At 39.1% G+C, this 20,679-nt stretch overlaps 1 protein-coding gene across 2 annotated transcripts in view; it reads left to right on the top strand.

Annotated features, from left to right (window-relative positions):
- Nucleotides 1-1,639: 1,639 nt before the first annotated feature.
- The window catches only part of homer3b (homer scaffold protein 3b), a 42,807-nt gene continuing 23,767 nt past the window's right edge, over nt 1,640-20,679 (top strand). The window contains exons 1-3 of one of the 2 annotated variants that reach the window (XM_031303908.2): nt 1,640-2,078; nt 4,898-4,943; nt 18,840-18,996. In XM_031303908.2, coding sequence (XP_031159768.1) covers nt 4,921-4,943; nt 18,840-18,996 — 180 coding nt within the window. In that variant the 5' untranslated portion in view covers nt 1,640-2,078; nt 4,898-4,920. The remainder of the gene's footprint in view (nt 2,079-4,897; nt 4,944-18,839; nt 18,997-20,679) is intronic. The other variant, XM_031303909.2, reaches the window with a different exon arrangement.

Here is a 20,679-nt window from a genome sequence, read left to right as displayed (position 1 = left end):
AAAGGATTGCACTCACAAGCTTTTTTACCTTTTTAAAATTAAAGTCCAGCCAATGAGATTAATTCTTTTGTAAAACAGCTCCTTTAAAAAAGTTAATCATTTATGATTTGATTCTCTGTCTAGACTTTATTTCTGGTGCAGATGCTTTGTTTGCCACAAATAGGTCTGCCACAGTGAGCGTGAAGAAGACACTATGAGTTTGATTCAGTCACTGCTTGACTTGGAAAAGGAGAAAAATCTTCTCCAAGAAGACCCATCTGTGTGTGCACACTGGGGCTGCCAAAGGTGATTAATACTCTTTGTGTTAAAGGCAGAGGGCTGGAGGTTCAGCTCCATCCTGCCCAGACCGTCCAGCTGTGCTGCAAACTGCCTCGGACCAGCTGAGAAGTATCTCTTTAAATGAGCATGAGGGTTGTTTGCATGTAAGGCGGACATCTGATGTTCCCTGCAGCACAAAGCAGCAGTCAGCTGCATCACTGTAACAGGCCACTGAGCAGCACAATTAATGCACAGGAGCTGCTCCCATCACTCTTCCGCTAAATTTAATGCTTCACTCTCCCATTTTCACCCTGTATTCATGCAAATAAGTGGTTTATTTTGAAACAGAGTTGACTTCAAACTAAGTTGTGTGATTTTCAACAGTTTTATGAAGAAAGTTTTGAAACCATAATATGAAAAAGTAAATGGGTGAAATGTCTGCCAAGTTTCTTGTCTTTTTTTGCCAATTAGTCCATAAAAGTTTTACATTTAAAAAATTGCACTTTATTCTATATTTTATTTCTGGGGTAAATGGCTATCTTCCATACAATATCTAAAATGTTCATAATTGCATATGTGCATGTGTGTTAATTTGTATTTGATGTTTGTCAGATCAAGTCAAATTTATAAAGAACTAAAAAAAACATGTGCATCAAATGAGATTTTGTTTTAATAAACCTTATACATTTGATCAGTGAAATGAGAAAAGGCAATTTAAAACCAGTTTGTTGATCTTATGCATTAATATGCAAAGCATTTTATAAACTCTATACTCAACAATCATATTATATTCTCATGAGCACCTTCAATATATATCACTTGTTGTGAGCATATTTTTCTGTTTTTTGATTTGGTTAGATGTTCTGTGTGATATTTAAAGGGTCATATTTGTGCAGGTTTTCAGTTATGTTTAAAGAAATATCTTTGCTATCTTTCATATTGTGATTTTCAGAGAGATGAACAAGGCCATGTCATGTGCTCCACTGCCTAATGAAAGAAATCATTATGCCAATGCATAATATTCATGTAGGGATTTGATAGGATTACCATATAGCTCTTTATGAACAGCTTAATATGGAGATTAACGCGAGATCAACACAGTCAGGGGGTGCATGATTGTACATCTGACTGATTATTTGCTAAATCTTTTTTTGTAACAGCCAATTGGCTTCTGTTCTTCCACCAGTAATTTCAGATGCTTCAAGTTTTTTTTTACGCTGCATCTCATAAATATGCACTGAGGGCTTTTAAGACCATTTCTACATGTAGTAATTTACATTCTGACACGTAGGTGGGGATGAGGTGGAGGGAAGAGGGGCGGGTTTTTAGTTTGCATTATGGCCATCAGATGGCGCTTAAGAGGCTCCTCGGTCCCACCGAGAGAGTTGAATGGGATCCCAGTGTGATTTGGCACAGAGGCGGGAGGGGAGCACAGCACAAGTCCTGGATGAGGTTTGAGCCAAAAGCACTCTGGTGCCCGACTTTTATCGACATACCTCCGTCTGTCTGGCCCGCAGAACTGAGCCAAACGATTCACGGTGCGTAATTACGCACAGGGACGATATATCCGTGGTTGTTCGCCGTGGAAAGCTGCGGACAAAGGAAGGCAGACAGGCTGGAGTACAACAGCTGATTTGAGAAGAGAGGAGTACTGTTGGAGGGGTAACGGGAGAAATCTGGAGTCGGAAGTGATTTGTCTTTTTTCCCCAGGATTTTGGGGAAGAAGCGAATCAGTTTGCAAACCGAGGAGAAAAGGACAGAAAGTGGAGTGGTGAGTGGAATCAGTTCCCCAAACAACATCCAGATTCTCGGAGCATGGGGTAAGTTAGACATTTGTGTCTGAAATGTACAGTTTGCACAGTCGCGCTGTTTGGAAATGATTTGTTCAAATGGCGAAATGCTTTAAGAGTGAACTTTGTGGTGACTTGTGGGAATTTTCTAGGATTGTGTTTGGATATTGACATAATGTGTCACTGCGTTATTTTCTTTGTTTACATTCTGATAGACATTATCGAGAGAGGAATTATTTATTTGTGAACCGTAGAGGTCGACCCAGTCTATTGTCCGTTTACACCGTAATGACACGTGTGACCGTAAAAAGGTCAAATTTACATGTTTTTATAATTTCAATACTGGGTGATACACCGACAACTTGTTTAAAAGGTTGGCAATTTCTTTTATGGCCATATGATAAAAACGGACAGATTACTCATGCATCCTGCAGTTAACAGAGTTACTGTGATTTCCTGTTCTCTATTCCGCTACACACACACACACACACACACACACACACACACACACACACACACACTTCAACTGGACAACTTCCAGGTCGATTGCTGTGCAGGGGATCCTGGATGGGGTTGCTTTGGGAAGCTCGTGGTGTCAAGCTGTGCTCAGTCTCAGTAGCTAGGTGTGTGTGTAGAGTTTGTGTGTTGAATTATACATGCAGGCCTTCAGCTTGGTTCAGACACACCTGAACCCTCCTCACATTACCAGAGTCAATGCTGTCAGCCTCCTCTAACTGGTTTAGTGACACATTAGTTGAGATGCTCAAATGACTGCATGAGAACAGTATTAGAGCACCCTCACAGTACTCTGTTATTTTTAATGGGGTTTAAATATTATATATATATATATATATATATATATATATATATATATATATATATATATATATATATATATATATATATTGGAAGACCCTTATTAATACACTTTTGCAGTTTTGCCTGTATTCCCTTTTTAGAGTGACAGTGAAAAGAAACATTGCAGGCCAGTTCTACATGTATTAATGTACACTTCGCTATCAAACGGAGACAGGTTTTAATGCATAAATTGCTTGCAAAATGCTGTTTTATCATAGTCTTATGGTCTATTACTTACAACTTGAACTCTGTATGGAGGTGTTCAAAAATTAAAGTGCTGTAATTGGGATTTCCAAATTCTTCAGACCTGTAAAACTGCACTGATGAAGGATAATGTTGATGCTCACCTGTTTGTTGCCTAAATTGAAACAACAGCTGCATCCCAAATCAGCTGCTGGATCCCTCAAAAAAACATGAAGGTGTGTCCTTCGAATGCCCTTTAAGACCAGGCTGAAACTACGTCTCCTCCTCAAATGAGACACATGGAAACTAATGGTGCGTTCAGGTGGTCTTCAACAACTTGTAAAGTGAAATTTCCAAGTTTACCACCTGGATGTTTTACTCAAATAACCAACAAAGTGGTAAATATAACATTTATTTAGAGTTTAATTGTTCCACTTCAACACATGAGTAATTGGCGACAGTGTTACTGGTTATTGGGAAATATCTCTGTTTGGGTAAAGAGGCTAAAGTACTTTAAGACAAATTATCTGTGAGTTGACTTCACACAGCTTTTAAGCGCCTGAGCACACAACTGTCAGTGGGTCTCTAAGCAACCTCTAAACGTCACTCAAACATCAATATGTTAACCTTTCAGCCCCAATCTATTGTACCCAGATATTTATTCCACATGTATGGGGATGGGTGGTATCAGCACATCTCAGTCAGACTGGCTCTGTCGGCTGTATAACGTCTGTAATCCAGTGGGAATGCTGAGCCTTTGACAGTAGCCTCGACACAAACTCTGATGGCTTGTGTTTGATGCTTTTACTGTCAGAGTTTGGACTAGACATCAACTCTGCATTATCCCTCTGTGGTGACTAGACGCCACGTTCAATCACATGAAAGTCATGAAGGACCTCTGGAGGATATTCTGGATGTAGTCGCAGGGCGATGATGCACACTCAGACAGGAACCTGCACAATTCTTGACAGACAGCATGCAGGTGCTCTACCCTCTTAAAAGAAGTGAGCACCAGGAGGAGAAGGGTCTTGATTAACAGCCACTTCAGGTCCATAAACAAAATGAGTGATGTCTTAAAGTACTTAACCATGTTGGCCCATTAAGGTCTTTGTACTAACAGAATATGTAATTTGATGGAGAGAGTCTTGATTTAATGGAGATCTAATATTTTTCTGTAACAGACAGGCTGCTGACGGCTTCTATCATTTACAACTTGCAGCAGGTTTTCCATTCATCCACTCAAATTTGATATCAGAAACTGATGACCACATGAACGCAAATACCTGTTAACCACACAGTGACCACGTCATATCTGAATTAAAGACCATCGGATGCACTGACTGAACACTGTGCTTTTGAATAAGGGATGCTTTGGGCAGCGAATGATTCACTGGAGGTGTCCTCCAAATTTGTGCATAAAAAGCAGCATTTCTTGGTCAGACCGAGAAGCCTCTGGACTGAGACAGCCTTGTCCACCCATTATTTATAAGAGCTACTTACGATATTTGTGTAGTTTGTTTATTTTGTTAATGAAATCGGTCAAAACATAGCTGTGATCCAGGTTTGGTTCTCTTTATGGATTGTTCAATTGCTAAGCACGTTCGATCTAAATTGAGTTACAGTTTCCAACCTCAGTCCACTACAGGTATGAGGTGTAGCTGCACTGTGTAGAAAAATGTCATTATTGGATTAGCATTTGGTATCAGCAGCTACTTCACTGGGGTATCACTAAATAATGCCTGATAAGCTCCACAGGTAATTATTTTCACTGTGTAACTTGTATTCTCTTTCCTCTTGTTCTGCTGCAGAGAAGTTGTCTGTGAGCTGTAAAATGTTCCCGCTACACCGAGAGAGGTACAAACCTACGTTGTCTCTGTGTGGTGGCTCTGCATGGCAGGGATGGGCGATTAACTCAAGTTTAGTTTTTGATCTCCTCCCAAATGATACTTAGCATCAGATGAAGCTGTTATCGATGCCTGTACCTTCCATCAGCAAAAAGCTGTTTAAATGCCAGCTTGGGCTGGAGTATTTATTAATAATGCATGACTTTGTCTGAATATCGATTTGTTATTTGGCTAAAAAAACAAGGACATTTTCCAAATGTTAAGATATAACAGAACTAACGATACAGTGCGGCAGCTTTGAATGGAAAATTAAATCATAAAACTGAGAAAGATATTTTTATGCTCTTTGGCTCCGTTTGATATCCAAGAATACAACATCAGGATCTGTACGATTGATATTCTGGGGGTCAATCCGCCCATCCCTACTTCACCTACCTCTGAACAAAATGCATCTTCATCACGTCCCCATAATGTTTATCCTCCCCTCAGTATCTATGGATACTGCTAACTGGGAGATCTGATTCACACAGTAGAGGTGTCAGCCTGTCATGATGTGCAGATGTTGTTTACACGCTCTCCTCCTCTTGCTGTTGTTGTATGGTGTCTCTTTCATCGTATCATCCCCCTGTCAGTTGCTCCACTGCTCCATATGCTGTTGGATTTGTTTAAACCAGGGGTCTTCAACCTTTTTTAGGCCACGGACCCCTTAACTGAGAGAGAGACGGAACAGGAACCCCGTACTACATATTGTATACAATTAAGTTGCATAATAAACTGAGCCTACAACGTGTGGGTAACCTAAAACCTTTATACATACCTTTTTAGTGCATAAAATACAAAGCTATTAAAATATTTGTTGGCATGATTCTATAAATCATGTTTTAATGTTAAAAATGAATGTGGCACGGTGAATCCTTACGATTAACTGTATCTGTGTATGGCTACCTTAATGATTTCCTTACTTATAGGCTAGTGAGCCTATCATCATTGTGTTTTTTCACAAATAGGCTGATATTTAGATTCATGTTAAGATATTTTAATTTTTGAAAAGACTTTTAATAATTAACAATATTTTGGTGGTTCCCCTGCAGTAACTCTGAGGGGGCCCAGACCCCCTGTTGAAGATCTCTGGTTTAAACTCTTTACCAGTGCATTCTATTTTATACGTTGTTGCTATGTTTTGCATGCAAAACTGTTTTTTAAAATAACTACAGCCATCAAAGATATACACTATAGTGATGTAAAATAAATAAATGCAATGTTACCCTCTGACATACAGTGGATTAAAGTAAACAAAGAACAAAAAAAACGATTCAGACTAGAATCTGGATTTTAAATGTTTGTATTTAATCCATTACAGGGCTGTACGGACAGTGAAAAAAGTGCAACCATATTGGACTTTCCTCAGTGCGAGATCTTGCACTTGGCTGTAGTATAAATCTGTTTTTTTTTTGTTCTCTCTGTGTGCCAGTGCTCCCTGGCTGCACTATACCTTTCCACTGACAACCACTCCAGAGAAGAGACAGTTTTCCGAACTGTGGATTATAAGTATAAATGGAAATCCTCAAGAGACACATCACATTACATTCATTTAGTTTGACGCATTCAACCATGTGGGTACAACGCAAAAGTTACAAGAATCATGCGAGTACATCAACTTAAGCAAATATGCTAAACTGTTTCAAGTGCTACATTTTTTGCTTCTTGGAGCTGCTTGAAATCTGATTTTCCCTATGGGGATGAACAAAGTTTTCTATACTATTTAGAGACAATAAGAGAATGACTGACTTAGATTTACTTTCTTAATTTATGGGCAAAGGTCCGTTCTGAACAGAAAAAAAAGTCTTCAGTCTGCGATGGAAGATGTGTAGAGTTTCTGTTGTCCTGATGTCAATGGGGAGTGTGTTCCACCAGAAGAGCAGTAGCCTAGCCCCTTCATAGTGAGGGAGGAGGAAGTCGACTAGCAGTAGCAGAGCGTAGTGGATAGGCTGGTGTGTGCGGTTTGACCATGGATGCATTTGTCCTGGATGTAGGATCGGCCTTAGCCATTCACAGCAAAATAGTCAATGTGTAGTGTGGGAGAACTGCATTCTGGATGTACATACAGTACATACTAATACCGCAATTGACTCAACTCCAAGCTAACCACAGCCATTGTGTGCCGTAAAATGCATTTATTATTTTATAGCTACCTTTTAAGTTTGATACACAAAAGATACAATAACTAAAATTATAGTTCGACATTTCACTTTCTTGCCAAAAGTTAGACGAGAAGATCGTGGCATCAATCCTCTCATCTAACTCTCAGAAAAGAAGTGAATAGGATTACTCAAAATATTGAACTATTCCCTCTGAAACACATAAGACAATTGCAGTATAGCTTGTTACAGCTGTTTAAATACAGTATGTGGCAAGGTAGGTAACAGTATGATGGTCTATCTATAATTACAGAGAGTGATACTGGAGGATGATAGTGCTGTCCAAATCATCTCATTTACTGTTGAAATCTGTCTTAACATCACCGTGCAGCCTCCCTTTGCAGCCCAGAGGACGTCTAAACTTTCAGCTGGAACATAATTAGTTAATCTGCAGCAATAAAACCATCAAAAGCTGTTCAGCGTCTGCATCCTCCCACTGGCCAAGGAGAAACCAGCTGCTCTGTGGGGAGAAGAGCTTCTTAATTGCTGTTTTGGAGACAATTGCAATTGCATGAATAAACATTCATCTCGGCTCACTCTCTTTCTGTTCACTTCATTTCACCATGTTTTATTGGCATGAAAGTAATAACCGTGCCTTCGCAGTGTCGAGATGAGTCATGTCTCTTTTTTTTGTGTGTCTCTCCCATACCTTCATATCCTGAATACAGAAAACACTCCAGCTTTGCGTCACCTTCACAGTGTGAGACAGCAGTAAGTTATCAGTCAGTGGAGCTGACCTTCAGATAAGTGAAGTGCCATGCTGTCTTTGAACACAACCAGAGCTCATGTTTCGGGCATTTTTCCAAGTAATTTGCCAGTTAAAGGCTTGTGGCTATTTAGTGTAAAAGATGCTTGGTGAGTTGTTTGAGATCTTCTGAAAAACTGACAACCATAATCCTTGTTTTTCTCCAAAGCTTTCCAGTGTAAAAAGCCTTGGCAGCATATATGTTGGGCTCTGGTTTGTGCTGCAGATAAAGTGACTTGTTAAGCGTCAGTATGAGTTAGCGTTTCCCCTCGCTGTGCTATTTTGGTATTTAGTTGTAGCGTGTCATGTTTTGCCGGACTGGACCAGACACTTTCGCTGGCTCAGGAATGTGGACACGAGGCGACTTACTCTCAGAGGTCAGAGAAAGCAGACCCTTAAAGGAGAAATGCTTTGAGACGAACAAAGAGAAACTGACAAAAGTAAACAACAACCTTTTTCTGTCAATGCGGAACCTGAAGTCCCCAGAGGCTGTAAAACCACAGCAGAGTTTTAGTTTTATGATGTCTTAATGCACAGATGGGGAAAAATGATGCTCTGCTAAAGCACTCAGCGGACGCTCTTATTTCACATCATCAACTATATAACTAACTAACTATAAAAGTTGCTCTTCTCAAATGGACAGATATTTGAATCTGAATGATACACTTTTTTATGAGGTGACTGAAAAAAGAGATGAAATCCAATAATCTTAACATAAGACAGTCAGCAATATTTACAATGTTACATCTCTAGTGTAACAACAATATTGCAAGTGATTGCCAGCCAATCACAATCAGTGATTTCTTGTTTCCTCATCATCTAAACATGCTTTAAGGTATAAATCTGTTACACATTGCAGTAAAAATCACAGAAATTTAAAAGCCCAAAAATCTCTTTGATTAATTTAAAAATGAAAGAAAAAAGCAGGTTAAATAGCAACAGTATTGTGAGACCTTCCTACACAATTGTCATTACTGATCATTTCTATGGAACTGCTCTCGCTTTGACCCTTCACCTCTTGCCATCTCCCCCCTCATCCGATCTCCTGCAGGATGTCTGATTTTCTGTTTCAAGTGTGAACATTCAGCTTTTAAGGACATCCAATAGGATTTTTGGCAAGCAAGTTTTTCAGCTTCACCCTCCCCCCAGGCTATTTACAGCTTACCAAGCTTATAGAGCTCCATTATTGGAAGTTTGAGGAGTATTTTCTCAACTACAGAAGCGACTGGTTGGGTGTGACTGCAGGGCCAGACAGTACAGTGCAGTGTCTGTTTCACAGATCAGAGATTCAGGCCAGTGAATGGCTCCTGAAGTTAAGAGGAGAGCAGAGAGAGAGGATTAGAAAAACAAGAACTTCATACAGCCTCAAACTTTCCTGCCCACAGAAATCTCTATGTCCAGGTAACGCGGTTTTCACAAAGTGCCATCCCATTTGTTAGTGTTTGGCACCATCCTGCACTCAGACACCCATGGTGTGTGTCGCTCAGTGTCTGTAGCTCAGTGATTAGGGTTTTGTTTGGGACATTGGTTCTGGGCTAAATCGTGTGCCCACAAAGCTGCTCAAGGCAGCATACGACAAATCGGTCTATTGATACAACAGTAAAAAGAATAAAATGAAACATCTGTGTCCTCTCCATGTGTAGATTGAAACTAGTTGTCTTGATTTAGTTGAACTTGGCACGTCTTTTAGGGGTAGGAATCTCTTGCTACCTCACGATTCGATTCAGAGGCCAACGATTTGATTCTAAACCGATTTTCGATGCATCTCGATGCAAACATTTTTTATGTACATTTCCATGCGTGATTTAAAAAAATATACATATAAATCTGAGTTTGCTACTCAGTTTGCTAATCACTTCCTAGACAAAGCAGCTAGACAAAGCTTAGATTTTGACATATACAGTATTTGTCACACACAAGTTTTGACAAAATTTGTTGAAATGTTTGTCTACTGAGGTTTTTGTTTGGTAGTCATTCCATGCTTAAGCCTTAAACATGCTGGTGAAAGTCACCTTCTCTCCCAGTAATCTTCCATGTCAGAGGCTCAGTCATGTTTAAAGGTGGATAATTGGCTTCTTAGAACATGAAACATGAGGTGGTCAGATGTAATGTGATAAAGTAGATGAACAATATATATATATATATATATATATATATATATATATATATATATATATATATATATATATACAAAAAAAAAAAGTCTTTCAGTCACTCTGTTTTCTGATTTGTACTTGTATGGAGACAGTAACTTTTAAATAAAAATCAACACATTTAAAACTTATCAGAATCGAGCATCGAATCATTCTAGAGAGACTCGCGATGCATCTAAGAATCGATTATTTTTTTCCCACCCCTAATGTCTTTCCTACATCCCTGTCGTCAGTTTAGATCTATCTGGGTTTATATTCCAAAGGAGCTAATGAACTGTTATCAGAGATGCCCGAGTAGCAATTTGAAACTGAGCATGCAGTGAATGCAGCCTTGTAGGTCAGAGGAAGTGTATTAAGCCTTGTTCTCTCATGGCTCCCTGTAGAAAGCTCAGCCCTCGTACCGTACGTCTGTCGTCCAGATGGAGCTATCATAGAAGTCCCTCTGTTTATGGCCTTTACTGCAGACAGTTGTAATTTTTCCCTGAGAGGAATTATTTGATCTGTATGGATGTGAATCTGAGAAAGAGCTTGCACGCTCTGTAGAAGCCTTTCTTAGAGGGCTGTTTGTTTGGCTCGGTCTGACATTTCATCAGATCTCTCATCCAGTATGTAACCACAAAATTCATCTGATGCTTAATGCCAGTTAACTTATCATGAGGGTGGAATGTAGATGACGACCTCAAGGCTGCCTGCGTACCTCAGCCTCTGTCTGATGTCATTGCTGTGTGCTTTTAAGGAGAAGGTAGAGGACGGTTAGTGGATTAAAGAAACTTCAACCATCAGCTCAGACTCAGTCTTTTTTACTCTCCCATTCTCTGACAATGGCATAATATCAAAGAAGGTTCTTTTCAAGGCAAACTCTCAGAAGTCTTTTTGAGGGAAAGTGTAGTTATAAATCCGTCAGTTGGCACCACATTAAAATCATCAGATGATGCAGCAGTGACGGCCCCCTGCGTCCGCTGCAGACTTGTGTGGTGCATGAATATAAAGACGTGCAGAAGAAGTGAAGATAAAATGTCCCAGAGAGGCATGACAAGTTGTTTTGCTGGTAGGGCTGTATCCTCAAGTGTAGCTCAAACCTCTGTTTCCCCCACTGACCTGCCTGCCTGGGCTCTGATCCCAGCAGAGCTTTCTCTTATGTGTCTCCCAGGTTTTACTGAGTATGTCTTTCTTTTTTTTTTTAAATCCCAAGGAGAACTAGTTGTTCTTCTTCATTGAAAAAGTGGTTGTTCTGCCAGTGTTTCACAAAACCAGCTCCCAAAGGCTTCTCATGTAACTCACATTGGTTTTAGCACATCTCCAGCACTATTGCCACTAAAAATGAAGACAATTCTCTTTTTTGGCCTGGTATTCCCTCTAGAGACAATGTAGAAATTAGAGAGAAAATTATTTGGATAATCGACTAATCTCATTTGATGTTGAATATTAATTTGTTCCAGCTTCTTAATTGGAAGGATTTTCTGTTTTGCTTCTGTCTGTCAAGTTATGAACTGAATATCTTTTAGTTTTGGAGTGTTTGTTGACCTCCGGGACAATGTGACTAACATTTTTCATTTTTTCCCCTGACAATCTATAAACCAAATGATTTTGAATGGAGAAAATAATTGATGTATTATTAAATGATTGAAATAATCATTACTTGGCTCTAATTCCCGTATAATATGATGTGCATTACGCTGAGAAAGCAGGGAGGAATTCAGTTTGAAAACAGCTGAGGCACTTGTTGTGATGGGCTTTTAGTTGAGGGTGAGTTTTTCTAATTATGAAATAACCTCCCACATGTCTCTTGAAAGATAGACTAAAAGTAATATTTGTAATTAGTGCTCCTCCACAGAACAAAACACAGAGACATTTTTATAAAGTTGTGGCTTGTTATTGCCCTCAAAATACTTTAAAGAACTTTTAATCTGGTGGCCGGGTTAGCTCAGTTGGTAGAGTAGGCGCACATACTGTATATAGAGGTTTACTCCTCGACGCAGCGGCCGCGGGTTCAACTCTGACCTGCGGCCATTTGCTGCATGTCATTCCCCCTATCTCTCCCATTTCATGTCTTCATCTGTCCTATAAAAATAAAGGCATCAAATGCCCCAAAAAAATAATCTCAAAATAAAAACTTTTTAATCTGTTTATTAGGAGGTCAGAGTGGTTTCTAAGTGGACAGATAGCATATGAAATTTTCATAGTACAATTATCTTGGACACGGATATCTGAAATTTAATGGAAACACACAGCTTTTAAATACCGTTTTAAATGACACCTTTCCAGCAGATTTGAGTAGTTTGTCGTGGTACCTTGTTTTTCCATAATATATTAAACCTCTGTATGTTTATAGCTTAACTTCAAAGTTGATCAGCTTCCCCATAGGACCTCATCTTAGAGGCTTAAGTAAGACACTATGAGACATACAGAGACATTGAAGTTTTGATTCTCAATCCCGGGGAAACAAAAATGTGACGCAGTGCCTGAAACAGTTTACACCTCAAAAAACATGTTTTTGACCCATTTAATTACTGAGCTGTAATCTGAACATAGCTCTCCCTCCACTCACACACTGATGTGCAGCAGTCAGTGTGTACAGTATGACGGAGGGGGGATGGGCCAATGTATATTTGACCTGGAATAGATTGATGACTACCAAACAGTATATGAAGTAGCTCCACTTCAACCAGCCCCAACATTATCATTCTGTGTACATGGTAATGTTCAGTTATGATAAAATGATGGCTGTATGAGTTTTTTTGTTTTCCTTTTGGTTACTTGAGTATATTTTGCTGTGAAAATTTCTGTAGGCTACTTTAAAATATGCAGAAGTTTGATTGTAATTGAGCATTTTTACATTGTGGTATTGCACAACCAGTGGAGCTATTCAGATCATATCTTGATCTTTTATCAGACTTAAATGTGGTAACTTGTCTTCCTGTGGGGTTAAATATGTTGGGCTGATTCAAGGTTCTTTAATTTTAGCTCTCTTCTTTTTGTCATGCAGGGTTTTACCTTCACAACACCTGATTTGATAAAAGGCTACACACGTTCATGGCATTGAGTGTATACAACAGGTTCATGGTAATTGGATCAGGTCCGTGTACAGTACCACATCAGACTACACTCCTCTCTACTGCTCTGCGTTAGGTTATACAGCTTCTGTGGCTGTCAAGTGGCTGTGCAGTGTTTGCTCACCCTCACCTCGGGAGGAAAATTTTATCCAGTTTTAATCTGCTCATTTCATCAAACCTCGACAGGATGCATCCTGTCTGAGCTGATTAGCAACATTAAGACGAGCCAAATGAATGCCTTGTTCATTTCTGTGTGATCCGCTGTGACAGCATGGGAGCTGATGAGCAGTCAGTCATTGTTTGTCATTAAAGGAGAATTCTTAATCTTGATCGCTATAAATATGCGAGTACAGTCGATAGAAATAATAATAATAAAAAAAAACGAGCCAAATCGGTGCAGTCAACACGGAGTAGCTGCAGCTACGTCTACGAGCTTCCACTGAGCTAAAACGGCAGTTGTCGGGGCAGGTTTTAGAGTACTTTTGTGCCCCTTAACAGACACAAAATGCAATCTAGATGTCTGTGCAACATGAACAGGGCCCTTACGTGACAACAAGATGCGTTTTCAACTCAGACATTTGTTAAATTCACCTACCCTGTCTCTATCCTGCCAGTAGCTAGCTCGCCCTGCACCTTGCTAGTTGCCGTCCGTGATAAGTGTGTTCAGCCAGGCTTATTCTGTGACAATCAACTGAGCGAACTCTCTGCTCCTCACCGGGGCTTCTCAGGTGCTGCGAGCAAATCACTTTGCCCAAGTGCAGAAGCAGCAATGCTTCGCCTTCTGAGAATATAGTTCCCAGTATGTTTATGGTTAGAAGATGGCTGTGTCTCATGTGACCTTTTTTATTTGTACACACTGTGACTATACAAATCACAACATGTAAATAGGAAAATGTTGGCGTTATTTTGTCACTTATTGGGAGCAGTAGGCTAGATGGAGCCGCTTACCTTCAGGATCTGTGCTAAGCTAGGCTAGCGGTGGGTGCGTCAGACAGAGTTACAACACGCACGGAGATAAGAAGGGTATGTATGGACTTATCTAAATCTGGGGGATACGGTGAATAAGCTAAAGTCCCAATAAGTCGGCGTGTTCCTTTAAAGCAGCCATATTATGCTCATTTTCAGGTTCAGAATTGTATTTTAAGGTTGTACCAGAATAGGTTTACATGGTTTAATTTTCAAAAAACACCATATTTTTGTTGTACTGCAGTGCTCTCTCTCACTGCTGCAGCTCCTCTTTTCAGCTGGTATCTGTTTTAGCTACAGAGTGAGACCTCTTTTCTTCTTCTTCTTCTGTACTATCTTTGATTGCACTGCACATGCCCAGTAGCTCAGATGCAGATCATGTCAGCTAGCTAGCTCCATAGACAGTAAAAGAAAGGCTGTTTCTACAACTTTGGTCAGTTACAAGGCAGGATTAGCTGGGAGACTTCTAAATGAGGGCGCACATGGAAGTAGTTCTTTTGTAGATTATGGTGAACTTGTGTGTGTTGTAGCAGTGCTTTGCTATTGAGAAGGAGGTAGCATGCTAGCGTTAGCATTAGCGTTAGCATGCTAGCGTTAGCATTAGCGTTAGCATGCTAACGCTAATGCTACGAGCTAATGGTTGCGGTTAGCCAGTTCGTTTCGGCTTGTGACGTCACAAGCCGTGCCGATTTTGAACAGCTCACCCAGAGACTGAAGGCAGGACACATTCAGAAACTGTATCTCACTCTAAACAGCATGGATGGATTTTTTTCAAAGTTTGTATGTGTGTGGAAACACCAGAGACACAAAATAACACCCCAAATCCCAGAAAAAGTGATTTTTTCATAATATGGGCACTTTAACGTCCTGGTTATCAGCTACGCAGCCAGATCATTAGTTTTATTGAGCATAATTAAGCACTTTCTTGCTGTTACTTTGCTTGATTTGTGTCTGATATTTTAAGCCGGATTTTACCTCTTGCAAGTAAGATAAGTGTTTAAGTTTACCAAAAAACCTTTTGATCAAACTCTCCTACCTGAAAAGCTGTGTTACACTATAATGGAAACTTGTTTTTCTTTCTTAAAATTGGTAAAGAGACTATGAAAGAACCAGCAATTTTTCCTGTTACCCAAAACATTTTTTCACTTTATAAATTGTTGCTAAAATGGCTTTGCTCAAGGGCGATAGCACAGTGGCTGTTAAAGGTGATAGAGATGATAACTCTACTGTCTATACACTGAAATGCTCAAGCTGGTGAATAATATGCAGATGCCCTGTCTGTAGCAGTGTTTGGTTATTGTTTTTGTCAGGATGCAGATTGAACTCTTAGGTTACGGCAACCTTTCTTGTGGGCATAATTGGTCAGAGGTTAGAGCTAGAAATAATTCAAGTGGTTGAGTTAAAAACCAAATAAAATCTGTGTTTTCCTGGCCAAGTGATGATGGACTGTGACTTTTTAATCTCCTGCCATGTTATTTTTTAGAAGTGCCTGACAACAGTTCTGCAGTGGCAACATATTCCATGTTTTCTGGTTGAAAAACATTGCACACAATACTTTACAACAGCCTTTCACATTTTGCGATGGGTGTTTCCGGCATGAAAACCTACACGTACATGAAGAAAACCCAAAACCCAGCAGTGACATGTCAACTACAGTCCAAACTCTTTATCAATGCTATCATGAAGCATGTATTGCAAATTAAATGTGCAGTAAAAAATTGGCATTGGCAATGTTCTAAGATTTAATCCAACAGGACACATAACTGTATTGTTTCGCTGCTATAACAGCAACAACAGTATTGCAACAGCAGGATGTTTATTGCAGCACCTTTTGATATTTAAAAGAAAAGTTTGGTAAGAGGCAGCGCTGAACACCTCCCTGTTTATGGCTGTGGTAGTTTTTATTGGTGGTAGACATTTTGGCTTGTTGTAGAGGGAGAAACACAGGTGTAAATGAAACCATTATTGGCTTCATTCCATTGAGGTGTCCTAGTTAGTCATGACAGAGAGCCAGCATACCCAGTAGTGGGACACTATTAATGTTATTGATTGCACCTTTCCTGTACCCTGGAAATCCAGAGTTCTCGCGAGCGCACAATTTGAATTTGCTCAGCGAGTCACTCTGACAATGAGTAATGATGTTCATTACCTATGCCCTTGGAGCCGAGCTGCACCAATCGCATCGGTGTATCTGATATAGGCGGGCCAGAGGCGAGCTAAAAAGTCCGGAATCAGTCAGTAAACATTGGTTGTAGTGTTATCCAGTTGCGTGCAGTGATATTTTCAAATGCATGCTTGGTGCTGCCCCTCGAGTTGGGCCATTTTCATTACTCATAGCCAGACCCTTAATCTTTTGGATTTGGGTCTCTTCCAGGCTACCTTTCCTGCTAATTGCGTCAAAATATCTGCTGTGGAAAAGGCCCATAAAAAGAGCTCACAAGGCTGAAAGCAACTTTCTAAGCAACATGAAACAAAACTGCTGTTGGCTGCAGTAATCTAATTAGTCTGTTGTCCAGTGAAGTAGACCAGGCTAAATGCAGTTTGTCAAAGACATAATAAGCTAAGCTAGTTAGGTACGAGCCTTGTATTCCCATGATGTCATTAACTCAACGATTATGAATAAACGAAAAAAACACACATTGTCTTTTACTTTGACCAGAGTTTGTTGTCCTATTTACTTTATAAATGATGTGCACCCAAAATCTTTATCCATTAAGATTCATTTAAAAAAATCATTGTTTTACCTTTTTTAATTAAAGTAATACTAGTGTGCTCTGATTGAACTTGAAACAAAAATCAAACCTTTTAGTCTTCAGCTTTCAATCTTTGACTAACTAGCATAGGAATCCTATTTATGTGGCAGCAACCAAACAGGAGTCTGTAACTCCTGTGAGAAACTGGAAGGGGAGTTATCAGAATACTTGAATTGAAACAAAACTGCTGTGTATCACAAACTACATTGGTATTTTTTGTCCAGTGACTCTGTGTTGTTCAGTCAACTTAGACCCATATTTGTATTTATTGTATTTTAGCTGCTGCCATCTGGACCTGACTGACACCTAAATCTGCTTCCTTGGCTGTGCTGCTATTGTCTATTGTCAATTGTAGCTTCAGTAATCTGTTTTGAAACAATATCAACTATTGTTTGTATGCAAATATACAGTAATTCCAACCAAACCCAGTGGGAACAATGCTTCATATAGACAGTGCTGACCTATATACATGGTTATTTCTCTTGCTTAGACAAAGAACAGAGCCTCCTCCCTGCACACATTATCCTCATTAATGTCGGTATATAATTGACTTGCAATGGGAACGGCTCATTGCATACATTGGCATTATGCAAACTCTATTAGCTGTGTAATGTTGCATGAATTCACCGCATAGTGCCTCATTGCCTGTGAGCCTCTATCCACGGTTAGAGGCCCCACAGCATGGTTCTTCAAAGAGAGCAGGATGGCTAATTGGACTGCTAGCGGTTAGCAAATCTTCAGCTTCATTTGAACCAATAGCCTCATTACACCAGAACATCAGTGACCCCAAGGTTCCTAAAAAAACGCAATTGCATTCGGAAATTGGTTATTTTTGTCTATTTGTCTATTTTTGCCCTATCTATAGTTTTATCTATCGTTAATGGGGCCTTCAAAGTGCCAAAAAAGTCAATGATTTGCACTCAAACAGATGAACAAGATGATAATAATATTCCATTCATTTTAGTGATGTGTATATATGTTTTAGCCCTTTGGCTTTGATCGGTGTACTAAAAAAGGGGTTTTCTGTGTGTGATATTTTCCAAGTATTGCATAGCTCATAAGGATAACTGTGAATGTATTTTTTTTTTATCATTGTTGCCTTAATTATTTCATAAAGCAGCACATGAAAGTTTATTAACTGAAATGTATTGCTTTTTCTGAAAACTTATACCATCCAAAAATATACCTATACTAGGTAGTATATTTATAAACATGCTGTCAATAAAATGAATAAAGCAAACGTTATAGGAGAATATTGACGACAAAACATTGGGCTTGGTGTAGTGTGTGACTCACAACACACTACAAATAGTATAACGGCACGCGCAAAAGCAGTTTTTCTGCCTAAAGTTTGGTTTTATTTGTCTTGGTTTTTAGATATCTGTTGCTGATACTTCTCCCACCACCTCAATAAAATGGAATGGAAGTTGTGGTTCTCAGAGCATTGAAAAATACATTTCAAAAATGTAATGGTAAAGTTATTTTGCAGTTTTTAACTAACTTTCAGATCAGCGTATAATAATGATGGATACAGTTTGCATTTGACTTGGGATGACAGTCTGCTCGCTCATCTTTATATTCGGAGCCCCTGAGGTGAGTTTCTCCGCAGAGAAACTGGCTCAGCGACGACTGTCACATGCAGGCAGATTTATGCTTCTTAAAATTCAGGCGTGTAACACTTGACCTCAGGCTCACCTCACTGTTTGTGACAGAGCTGAGTGACAAATTTCAGGCAGAAGAGAGATTCATTCACCTCCCTCAAAAAAGTGACACGTGCTGTTACAAAATGATTAATAGCACAACATTTCACCAAATGAGATGCTCTCCAAAAGGTATTTTCATAATTCCTACAGTCATATTAGGTTTTCAATTGTTCTATTAGTGTCAGTCTTTTATTTATTAAAACCTGTTTCCTCAAAGTTCAGTTATTTTTTTTCTTCACTATAAAGCATAAATGAAGTTGTTTTTGAGACGTTTTTTGTAAATGAACGTGACACTAAATCACCTGTAACATTAAGTTCTGTTGTGTGTTTTTAAGGGAGCAGCCCATCTTCAGCGCCAGAGCTCATGTCTTCCAGATCGACCCGGCCACTAAGCGCAACTGGCTGCCGGCCAGCAAACACGCCGTCACTGTGTCCTTCTTCTACGATGCCAGCCGTAGTGTCTACCGCATCATCAGTGTTGGCGGGACAAAGGTGGGAGCCCACCACAGACATGACTGCACAGAAACATATGTATAAATGCTACTTCATATGTTCACATCACACATATTGATATTTGGTTTTCAGGTCAAGACACACAAAAAGGCAAGTCATTCTGCTTACTCTTTTAAGACGAGAAATGTTAAGTACCAATAAATCATCCTTTAAACCACCCATTTTTTTTAAGTCTTTTTCAGCATTGTTTAATTCTTAAATGGTTTGTGTTTAAAATTGATTATAGTATTTCTGTCAAATAAAGCCAGCACAAGGGACTTCATGAAAACTCGAATCAAGCTTTTGTTGAGCCTGTTCCATCTGTAGTAACATTCTGCAGCTTGCTGCATGCAGCATTGAGTTTTTTTTATCATATGGTATTATATTAGTATTAGTACATTAGTGTAGGGACTCTTCTGTATCAAATCCTCCTCCATTAGCTCCCTCTGTGCACCCTATCCTGCAGATTCTTCAGATAAATGTAAATAAATCTGTTTTCCATTTGGTTGTGGCTGTTATAGGTGTGGATGCATTAGTCCAAGAATCTTTATAACACACCGTCATCGGTAATACCGCATCCACAAGAACAGTAACACATCCGGGAGTCCCAGCACTGACAGCATATCTTCTAGCAGCACCTAAATGAAAACTCTTTGTAGTTATCACCCAGTTGTGCCAATTTAGCTCCCTGAGACTTGAGGCTTTTGGAGAAGAGACCAAAGAAATCTACATTTGGCAACAAATCCACCTCATCAGACTGTTCGCTAGAGAGTATTTCTGAACAGATCAACGCACACCACAACAAGCTTTTTCACTTAGTTCTTATTCTGGCCTGGCTGTTGATGTCTTTTTTTGCACACATTGTTCTCCAGTAGACCTCTATAATGTTTTTAACTGTAAAGGATACAACTGCAGATTCGGACGACTACATTATCTAAATGTGAATTGTGGAATTAATGTTGCCGTGTTATTTATTGTTGCTAATGATCCTAAAGAAAGCCATAAAACTGAAAGCAAACACCAGCCTGTTTACTGTAATCAGCTGCTGCACAGTGAATAATTGGCCTCTTGATAATCAGATGAAAATCAGCATATTTTCAAGTACATGAAAAGGAAAAATAACAATGAGCTGAAATAAATTTGGCATTTAAAGGTGACATAAATTATTAATGTTCTTGTTGGTTCTGAATATTGTGAATACTCTGTCTCTGAAAATGACATTTTGAAGGTATTTTAAGCATGTGACGTAGCTTGATTAATGCATATGATTAACATGGAACTGCAGCACCCCAGCAGTTAATGCACCTTCATCACAGCTAATGTAGTTGTAGATTTACTTAAAAATTCAAATACTGAAGAAATGAATGAAGTGAAAACAAATACAGTTGAAGAAAATATCAAAAATGTGATTTAATTTTTTTTAAAATAATATTAAAACAAAAATGATAAATATGAATAATAAATGTGTTCCAGTGAAGAAATTACTTTATTTTTGTAGCAAAGATTAAGTATAAATCATAAAAAGAAATGTAACAATATAACAATAATTTCTCTTCTATCTGTATGTCAGATTTATGTTAGGGTTGACCCTCTATAGATTGTGGCTGAACACCCTCCAGTGTGCATATTGATAATACAACATGTTTATTTTTACTCTCTGTTCTTGCTGTGCTTTTATGTATA

This window comes from Sander lucioperca, chromosome 11, assembly GCF_008315115.2.
Source record: "Sander lucioperca isolate FBNREF2018 chromosome 11, SLUC_FBN_1.2, whole genome shotgun sequence".
Classification (NCBI taxonomy): domain Eukaryota; kingdom Metazoa; phylum Chordata; class Actinopteri; order Perciformes; family Percidae; genus Sander; species Sander lucioperca.
Note: the sequence above shows the minus strand (reverse complement) of the source record. Positions and strands in the feature narration are given on the sequence as shown.